The sequence below is a fragment of the Megascapheus bottae genome, chromosome Y, assembly GCF_031878675.1.
Source record: "Megascapheus bottae isolate mThoBot1 chromosome Y, mThoBot2.hap1, whole genome shotgun sequence".
Classification (NCBI taxonomy): Eukaryota; Metazoa; Chordata; class Mammalia; order Rodentia; family Geomyidae; genus Megascapheus; species Megascapheus bottae.
In genome coordinates this window covers 6,143,620-6,153,899 of record NC_143548.1, presented here as the reverse complement: position 1 = coordinate 6,153,899, position 10,280 = coordinate 6,143,620, and the positions used below count along the sequence as shown (strand labels likewise).

Here is a 10,280-nt window from a genome sequence, read left to right as displayed (position 1 = left end):
TAGTGTTGAAATAGGGAAAACATTCCAAGTACTCACTTACACATAAATCTAGACCCAGGTGGCACCCAGAAATAATGAATGTGATCTGGAAGTAGGCATAGAAGACCACTCCAAACTGCATAATTATATAATAATAACTGAATGGCAGGTAAGGTCACATGGTACAACACTCTATGAGTTTTAGAAAAGCCAAGCATGGTGGTGGTTACTATTTGTGATACCAGCATTAGGAAGGCTGAGGAAGGACGATCTACAGTTCAAGGCCAGAATGAAGCTACATACTAGACCCTGACCCCTGACACACACACACACACACACACACACACACACACACACACACACATGCACACCAATAAAACTCTAGTTTTCAGACAAACTTACTTGTAATTGTCAAAATAGAAGGTTCCAACATAAAAGATCATGTGCGTAACACATGTAGCTATCATGGAGGAGTCAGTCTGAAGATATGATAGGAAGAAGAAATGTATGAGACCTTATGGTAAGTTAAAAATAGTGGAATATACCTGTGACTTAAGTTATGTGGAGTAGTAGAAAGAACGATATCAGCGCAATATGGACAGGAGCAAGCCCTAGGCCAAAACTAAATCGCTAGAGCAAATTAAAAAATTAAAATCAAGAAACAGCTAGAGGTTTGATGAAACCCCTGCCTATCAGTCATGTGCAACCTGATTACTACTGAGTACAAAGCTCATTTATACAGAAAAAAATACAATGAAAACAGATTCTTGTCAATACTTTGAGAGTGACCAGTAGAAAAGAACAGATGCAATATTATTTTGTTTATCTTGAAAGCAGAATAGTCAAACATGATTCAAGGAAAAGAACATGAAAAAATGATTAAAGCATAATATGCTAATGTGGAAACGGCAATTATGTTATGAATTTTTGAGCTTTAAAATGTGCAGGCACAACAACTGACTCACAGGCACTGGTGGGCACACATGCTTCATCAGATGCACATGCCTATGGTGGCACATGCTCACTATGGGACCCAGGTGCTGTAAAAGGCATGTACACAATGTTATGGGTCCGAAAATGAGCCCACCAATCTGAATTTAGGGTTCAAAGAAGTTTATTACAGTCTTGCAGAAGCTGGCTGGCCAGGGACACAGTGCAGATTTGGGAGCTACCAATGTGACCCCAAAGGGTTCTCAAGTTGGGCTTCTAAGGGTAAGCACCCCAAACAGTTTGAGTTGTACGGTTCCATTAATAAAACATCAGCTCTTTTGAAACAAAGGACCTTACCAAATGTAGTTACACATTACTGGGCAGGAGGGAGGGCAAGGTGCTTTCACATTATTCCATAGGAGGTCCAGGGACATTCTTCCAAAAACCGGGCCTGGGGTTGAGTTAAAGTAAAACTGCTGTTTCATAGTATTCCTTATTTCCCCAGTAAGGGTCCAATTCCTGGCTCAGCTTCTCAACTTAGTCAAGAGGCTTTCTATTCCAAGGGACCCTTACACACAAGTATGCACATGGGCTTCAAGAGACCCACCTGAGTCAGCTGGCATAGTCACATCAGCAGGCCCACACAAATCAGCATGCAACAGGCAGACATGTAGGACAGTTGGCATAGGGAATTGCAATAAAACCGGGAGGCCTACATGCATTTGCTGGCACAGGGACAGGAGCAGATGAACTAGCATCAGTAGTTGCAACTTTGTACCTGCATGCCACCACCAGATGTAACCTTTGCCATCCATTTCCCATGGACACAATGGCATGCTTACTCTTGTATAGGAAGCACAGCCCATGTCATGGCTGGGTGAGCAGAAACCTCTGCCCAGTGGTTCTGCTAGGGCCACGCCCATGCTACACAAACACCCTAGGACAGACATAGGACATAGGAGCTTGAGTACACTCTAATAAAGCACAAAAGAACCAAAAAAACCCAGAAACAAGAAACAGAAACACACACCAGCATATACACAGCCCTGCATGTGCGCACACGTGTGTACACACACAGACACACACACACACAGGACAGGAAATATCAAATGTGTAATCCTCACAACTAAGCTCATTTGCAGGCCTTTGTGCCATACCAGGAGTCCCACTCACAACAGAAACTCCACCTGTACTTAGGCATGCCTAAGCTCACAAACAGACTGCACATACTAGCACAGGCTCTCTTGGATAGGAAGTGCACCTTACTGTTGGCATCCAATCAGACAATACCAACAGAGAGAAAATGTGAACTCAGGTTAAACTATGGGCTCCCCCTCTCATGGGGACACTGAGAGGATGGGCTCTACAATCTTCAACTGCACATAGGCTCCAATACAGTGCTCGCAGGTAAAATGACCATCCTGATAAGGACTCTACCTGTGCTCTGTGGCACCATAGAACTGGACAGGGAAAGTCCAGTGGGACCTAGGACTCAGTACCCTGCTGTGACACAGAGCAAGCACTTCCCCTCTCCTGTAAGCAAACTCCTTCTCAAGGAGCCCAGCAGTTCCTACAAGACTGCAGCAGTACAGGTAATGCAAGAGGAGGTCAGGAGCTGAGCCTGGGAAACACCTGCCCACAAGCCAGTGCCTGTGGCAGCTGCAAGAATGCAGGCCCATGCAGACTGTGCAGCTGTCCATACACCAAGAGTGAGATGCTCACAACTTGGAACCTGTGGGAGTCTTCATCCCTTTCTGTGTGTGCTTGACCCTGCCCTGGGAAAGCCTGGCCTACTGGAGTCATGGATGGTCTGGCTGGGATTGAAGGAGTCGCTCTTGGCCCTGTAAAACTACAAGTGGCTAGAAGGGTGGATAGCACCTGCTTCAAATGCCACTAGGCATCAGTACGTGATGCTTGACCAAAAGGAGAAGGAGGAGATGCAGAGAGAGAGGAGAGTTTTTTCCACACCCAGACACCTAGTCACCCATCCACTTGGTATTGGGATTCCTCCTCATGTTTCCACACTCATGGAGATCAGGCTAAGGTTGATGTCTCCACTTCACTGAAACACACACACCTCCCAGCTGAAGCTGGGGTCTGTCCATAAGTGCATGTCTCTTTCTGAAGTGGGCAGGCCAGACCTGCTCTCCGTCACTCTGTGATATGAACTATAGATGGAACTGCATTCTCTTCACCTTATGGAGAGACTGCTTGAACCTGATTCTTGTTCATGGGTCCTCTTATTCCATCCCCTTGCTCAACCCCACCAAAAGATTCCTGTTGAAATAAAGGATGTCTCCTGAATATAAACCTCCTGACAAGGGACTCTGCCATAGTCCTAGCAAACTGATGGCTAGGCAAGCCCTCTTGCAGAGGTGAGAAATGCCTCCAGCTCTGATTTCCTTTATAGTTTAGAAATATGGATGGTCTTCCCTACTGTATATTATGCCAAGTGAATTCCTCCACTTCATTTAATCTGGCATCCACCCCCGTAGAAACTGTGTGTAAGAAATGAGAGACAGAGGGCTGGGAGTTTTGGCCTAGTGGTAGAGTGTTTGCCTAGAATGTACAAAGACCTGGGTTCCATTTCTCAGTACCACATACATAGAAAAAGCTGGAAGTGGTGCTATGGCTCAAGTGGCACAGTGCTAGCCTTGAGAAAAAGCCAAAGGACAGTGCTCAGGCCTGAGTTCAAGACCCATGACTTGGAAAAAAGAAAGAAAGAAAGAAAGAAAGAAAGAAAGAAAGAAAGAAAGAAAGAAAGAAAGAAATAAATGAGAGACAGAGAACCAACACAGGCTCAAGGCTTTATTAGATGTCAGATAAACTGAGATATTCCAAGCAGGAAAGGAGGCAGCAGAGATTCACACATATTGGCAAAATTTAAGCTAAACTGTGGGAGCAGTCATGGGGTACATTACATGGGTTGTGGGAATTAGAGGAGAGCGATGTTCTGAGAAATGGAACATGACTGATGTAACTGGGCTGGCGTGGGCCTGGATGTGGGGGAAGGAGAGGGGAGATGTTTCATTGAAGAAATGCAAACTTAATAGACTTTTTTCAAGAGGAAAGTATATGAGGTAGAGGATTAAGTAACCAGAAAGCTGATTCTGAGAACTTTGACTATATTTCATTAAATTAAAAAAAGGACTTTCTTTAGCATACAACTGCATTCTCTCATTCTCTAATGGACCATGATATGAAATTCATATTTGAACAAGATGGAAAGAGGCTTGAGGTGGTAACAATTTTGTAGGCAAAGGAAAAATAAATTACCACCTCCTTCAATTGGCCAGGAACAGTTCTTTTTAATTTTTATATTATAGACTCTCTAGAAAGGAATAACATTAATTGTATGACCCTTAAGGTTTTATAGTAAGTACTCATATAATACATTCGTTAAAGTATTTGAGGCTATTTAGTTTGTAATGAAGTCAGTATGTATTTATTGCCTACAGCTATTCTGTACTTATAAATATAAATACCAATTAAATTACATTATTCCCACATGAACTACTGATTCATTTTATGATGTCTATAACTTATTCAAATGGCATGAAATGGGATACACAGACAATTCATCTCATAAGTTTGCTTCCTTTAAGGGTGTGATTTTTCACTTAGAATGATATAGTATCATTTGTAAAGGAATGGAACACAGGACCTAGAAAAATTTTGTTAAGTGAAGTAAAAGCCATGTCAGAGAGAATAGATGGCTGATTTCCCTCATCTGTGAAAGCTACATTCACATACATTTGGAAGTAAATACTCTAGTTGGCATGCCAGTGAATACAAATCTATTAACAGAAATATGGTAGCTTCAAAGAAATGCTCAAAAAGATAATTCCATAGAAAGGCAAAGATAAAGTTCAACAGAATACACAATGAGGAATGGGATTTGAAAGAAGTACATTGGGATAAGGGAGACAGGAGGAGATGAATAAAGAGCAGAAGGTAAAGGAGAATGCAGTCAAGAATTCAGTATGTTTCTTACAAGCTGAAGAGAAGTAAAGGAAGGGGTGGGTTAGAAATGAAGGGTGAGAATGTTGAAAGGGGTGACAGTGATCAAGATGCATTTTATTTATCAAGTCTTTGTCAAAAGACACCTACCATTTCTATGACATACAAACCCTTAGCCTGATTTGGATTAAGTTCTAAAAACTAAGTCCCAGTGATTGTATATAGAGATTCCCTTCTTGAACACTTGTTTGATAAACTTGTCATTTGAAATATCATGTAAAAATCAATGTTAATAAATTCTTTAACAAAAAAAGGCAATTACCCTGATAAACTTCAAGGCAGGAAGGAATGTATGTGTGTGGACGGGTGGGGGAATGTCTTTTCAGAACACGTAAATCTAGCTAAGTGGCTTTCATCAGATGGTGATTATATGCAGTTTGGGGATATTTGCAATGCTTTGAAGACATTGCTGATGTTTGCCACTGGGCTTTATGGACAGGGACAGGAATGCTATGATACCTGACGCACACCCAGGACACTCCCCGGAAGCTTAGGGCAGGTAGGCCACAAATATCCAATGACAAATCGTAGAAACAATTAAATAGAAGACTCTCCCTCCTTCTCCTCTTGTTCCTCTTCCTTCTCCTCCTGTTGTTTCTCCACATGCCTCATTCCAGGCTAGGCTGGGTTACACAGGCAAGTCTTTCTTGAAATACAAAATCAGAGTTAGTGGTATGGTTCCAGTGGTAGAATTCCTGCTCCGCAGTTAAAGCCCTGAATCAAGGTTTGGGATGGGGGTAGAGATTGTAAACTGTCTGAATTCAAATATTATTTGAGATCTGAAAACCATCACAATACCAAACAAACCATTTCCTCTGAAGCTGAAAATTCAAAATACACAATGAGGTAAATAGAGATCATATGATAATGCTCATTGTCCTAAGAATAATGGGGAAATATTTCTCAAGTATGACCCCTAGATTTTTCTTAGTAGAAAGGAATAAAGAGTTATACAGATTTCTATATACAGTCATAAAAGAAAAAATTGGACGTACATATAATATAGCTTACTTGAAAGTCACTTAAAAAAAGAAGAAGAAGAAACTATTGGAGCAGTAACCCTGATTATCTAGAATGCTGAGGGCTGAGGATTATGGATAGAAGACAGCTCATGGAGACTCACCTGTGCAATATTCTAGGAAACAGCTGTTCATAGATATGTGATCCTTCTGGTAGCATATCAGTCATGAGTGAACTAGTGAAGTGTGAACTCAAGAAACAGAGTCAAACCTCAGAACCGGATAGACTCACGACAATAAACCTAGATACTTTGAATGCTGACATGTGAAGATCAAGGTTTGAAGTTAGCTGAAGCAGAAAAATCTGAGACTCAAAAATAACATCTGAGACTCAAGAAAAAAACAGAAGTAGAACTGTATGTCAAAGGTGACACTTTAAGCATAAAAAAACTCAAAAGAAAGCTCAGCGCAGTGGCTCATGCCTGTAATCCTAGCTAGTCAGGAGGCTGAGATCTGAGGATCAAGGTTCAAAGCCAGCTCAGGCACAGAAGGACCTGAGACTGTCCAATTAATCTCTAGAAAAAGTGAAGTGGGGTTTGGCTCAAGGATAGGGTGGTGTCCTTCAGCTGAAGAGCTCAGGGAGCACGCCCAGGCCCAGGGGTAGGGTGGTAGCCTTGACCTGCCGACTCAGAGACCTGTGCCCAGCCCAGGGGGAGGGTGATAGCCTTGAGGTGAAGAGCTCAGGGGCAACGCCCAGGCCCGTGTTCAAGCCCTATGACCCACAAAACAAAAGGAAACAAAACACTCAAGAGAAAGTACTTAGATCCTGGGTTCAAACTGAGGCACAACCCACAAAAACTAATTAAGCTATGTTTAATAGTGCTGCTTGCCAATTCGTGTGTGACTGTGTGCCTTTGTCATTAAAGGTTTACAGAAGGATCATTGTATATATCCATCACAGTGATCTCTAAAATACTTTGTACTTGAGATGTGGGAAGGAGTTTCATGGTCGACCTGGCCAGGAAAGTTCTTGTGACTCTTGTTCCAATAATGGCTGAGGAAAGTGGTGGGTTCCTGTTCTCTCAGTTCCAGGAGAGGGACAACGGCTGGGTGCAGTGGATTGCAGCTGTCGTCCCCAGCCACAGGGAAAGCAGGGAGCACGACCAGCCCGGGGCTGGACGGGCCTACACTGAGAATGACCGCTGTGTTGTTGTTTTCCTCCTTTCTGACTTTGATGTTCTTTACAAAACGAGAAGAAGCAGGATTGTTCTGGGTTGCCAAGGGAGAGAAAGAGGAAGATGTTCCTGGGCCTCTGCTAAGAAGAGACGTGGACACGGCCTGTAGTTCATAGGGTAATGGGATCCCAAAATACGGGAAGACTTGCGTTTAGTATCGTTCAGTCTGAGTTGAGCCCCTCATCCAGCTCCTTGTAATGTCACGTTACACTGCCATGATTGCCGTGTCATCCGACCAAGAAGGTAACGTGGAGTCCGCACTGCTAAGTGACACCCAATCTTTAGACTCTTCCAGTTTCCACGGCAGAGTCTCTGCTTCCGTCTCTCCCGCTGTCTCTGTCTTCGTCCTGCCCTCCTCTCCCTTTTCCTTTGCTTGCCATGTACTTTTTCTTCTTCCTCTGTCTGTGCGGGGCTTGGACTGAGGGCCGGGTGGACTCCCTGCGTGTCTCTGGGGTCAAAGCTGGTCCTGACGGGCATCAGGGGTCGTTTACCGGGGATCGTCTCAGGAACGGACTTTCCTTCCAGGACCAGGCTTCAGTCGCCCATCCTCAGGCCCAGGCTTCCTGAGTAGCTAGGATTGCAGGCTGTGGCCCCTGCGCCCGGCCTCCTTGCAGCTTCTGCTTCTAAAGGGAGGAAAGCGGAACTAGGTTCCATCAGCCTCAGGGGAGGGAGGCAGAGGGAGGCGGAAGTATCCGATTGCCTTCCTGTGAGGCTGCTCGGGCCCCGCCCCCGGCAGAGAGCCTCTGGGCAGGCGAGTTGCCTGCAGGCCCTGCTTCATTTCACCAGCTGCTGGTGAGGACCCGCAGGCCTGCATGGCGACTGGAGGGGAATTGGGGACTTCCCAGGAACAGGTAATACAGCAGGGTCACCCCTGTGTGGAGGGGTGGCGGTGCGCCAGTGGGGGGGGATGGGCGTCGGAGAGGGAGAGGGCACGCGGTAGCGGGGAAGGTGGGGCGTGAGGCAGAGCAGGGAGGCGGGCAGGGCAGCAAGGGTCAGCTGAGGTGGCCACAGCCACTAGGGGTTGGGGAGGGAAGCGAGCACTCTGGCAGGGAAATGGGCGTGGGAGGGTCGGCAGGGAGGAGGAAAGAGGCATGTTGCACCTGATGACGGAGGTGGTGCACGGGAAGGGGCAGGGAAGGCGGCAGGCATGGAGAAGGAGGACCTGTGTCTTAGGGTGAAGAGAGAAAGCGTGTCAGGAGGAAGATGCTCAACAGCACACACGGAGGGAAAGATGAGGGTGGCGGCACATGGAGGGAAAGAAAGAGAGGGGGCCAATGCCTGAGGGTAAGGGGGCAGTTGGCAATGGGAAGGGGCGGACAGAGGGAGGCACAGCAGGGCCAGCCGACGTGACTCAGGTGCCAGCCTCCAAGAACTCCTCACCATACACTGCTGGTACGGCAGGCCCAGGATCTCCTGTACAAACTCCTGGCCATGATGAGGCCTGGGTGCAGACAGCACCACCCAAGGGGGTGGAGGTTGTGCTGCTTCTGCTGCTGGATAGCATGCAATGGTGGAAATATTTACTGAGGAGTCTGTGCGGTAGTTGCAGCAGCAAGAGGACAACATGGCTGAAGAGGAGACAGAAGAGCAGAGGGGACTGATGCAGGGCCACCTCTTGGAGAACTTGGACCAGAAGCAGGAAGAGAGGAAGCCAGAGTCATCCAAGCCCACACCTACAACTTTCCAGAGCCCACTGGAGCAATTGCAGGCTCTTCAGTTAGATCTGGGACCAGTGAATAGCCAAGCCACCAGGGCCTATGACCGCCTGAAGCAGAATCTCAGCAAGAGGCGAAAGCCTCTCCTGGATTGCAGAAGTATCAGCATCCAGGGCATCCCTCACTTCTGGGCCCAAACTGTATCCTTGGGCATATTTACTCCTTACTGTCTGGCGGTCTGTGATCTAAAGGGAAAAGGCCTGGTGTTTGAGATTGATGATGTGGAACATCACACTGCTGTGGGCCCTAGATAAAAGGATTATGGGTATCACAAGCTGGTATGTGGCACAGGGATGGATTGTGGGGACAATGAGTACTGGAAGCTATAAGGATCCTGAGTAGCTCAAGGAAGTTGTCACAGAGACTGCTACTTAGAGTACGTTTCTTTGCAGTCATGCTATGTGAAGGGGCTGTGAGTGACCACTCTCATCAGTCAGTGCTGGGCTAGAAGACATTTAGACAGAAGCAGATCCTAACATCTGGCCCTCTCCACACAGAGACCAGAGTCCATGACAGCTCAGTGCAGTCAGTCCCCAAATTGCCCAGTCCTGGTTTACCTTCTCCTTTAGGAGATGCCTAGCTATAGGAAGAGGAGCTACAGTAGAGTGCAGTTCCTACAAGATCATTAGCCTCACAGGTCCCTTGCTGTTTACCATATGCCAAGTATTATGCCAAGTAATTCCACAGCACCTGAAGGCTCCTTGACCTGGGCAGTTTTTGAACCATCCCCATCTGTCCGTGATGATCAGTGATCAAGATGAACACATGCTTAGGTACATGACCAGTTTGGAGGTGAGTCCTCAAGGATGTACACTGTCAGGGAAGAGAATTCTTTACAAAATAGGGACTTGGAGGTTACATAGAAAAGTGCCTTTAATTTATGCCTTTTGTTCTGTTAGGTTCTCGAAGTCAGACATCCCAGGAGCTCCTGCAAGATCACCTTCATCTTCAGGAATAACCCATACTTCCAGAATGGAGTGATTGTTAAGGAATACCTAGTGGATATCACTGGTAAGAAGTGGCTCCCAGGCTGTGTGGGAGAGAAGGTGAATTGATAATGTCCAACGTGACATGGATAGTCTTATCATGTATTGCAGGGTATAAGACAAGCCATTCCACTCCCATTCAATGGCATCAGGATTACAGAATTGAAGCTGATAGTCGGAGACACCACAACACCAGCCCAAATTTCTTCAACTGGTTTACTGATCATAACTTTGCCGGCTCAGACAGGATCACCGAGGTGCATCCGAGAAAGACTAAATCAATCCATCGGTGACCTTGGTTGGTTCACTGGCTTGCTGGGGTGTTGGGTCTCATTCCTGATGTGACATCCCTGTTTCATTGCCAGATCATCAGAAGAGACCTGTGGCTCAATCCTTTGTACTACTACAAGAGATTGAAGGCACCTGAAGAGGAAGCAGAAAGGAAGGATGAATAGT

At 45.9% G+C, this 10,280-nt stretch overlaps 1 protein-coding gene across 1 annotated transcript; it reads left to right on the top strand.

Moving 5' to 3' along the window:
• Positions 1-8,687: 8,687 nt before the first annotated feature.
• LOC150040239 (testis-specific Y-encoded protein 9-like) lies at positions 8,688-10,279 on the top strand. The gene is made up of 5 exons (XM_090327317.1): positions 8,688-8,978; positions 9,553-9,630; positions 9,738-9,849; positions 9,936-10,081; positions 10,190-10,279. The coding sequence occupies exons 1-5, from the start codon at positions 8,688-8,690 to the stop codon at positions 10,277-10,279; spliced, it is 717 nt and encodes a 238-aa protein (XP_090183443.1).
• The last annotated feature ends 1 nt before the right edge of the window (position 10,280 follows it).

Excerpts from the sequence above, each read along its gene's own strand:
- LOC150040239 (XM_090327317.1), top strand. The coding sequence starts at position 8,688 with ATGGCTGAAGAGGAGACAGAAGAGCAGAGGGGACTGATGCAGGGCCAC. Across the intron at positions 8,979-9,552 it reads CTCACTTCTGGGCCCAAACT|TTTTTGAACCATCCCCATCT; the intron begins GTATCCTTGGGC and ends TGACCTGGGCAG. Across the intron at positions 10,082-10,189 it reads GCTCAGACAGGATCACCGAG|ATCATCAGAAGAGACCTGTG; the intron begins GTGCATCCGAGA and ends TTTCATTGCCAG.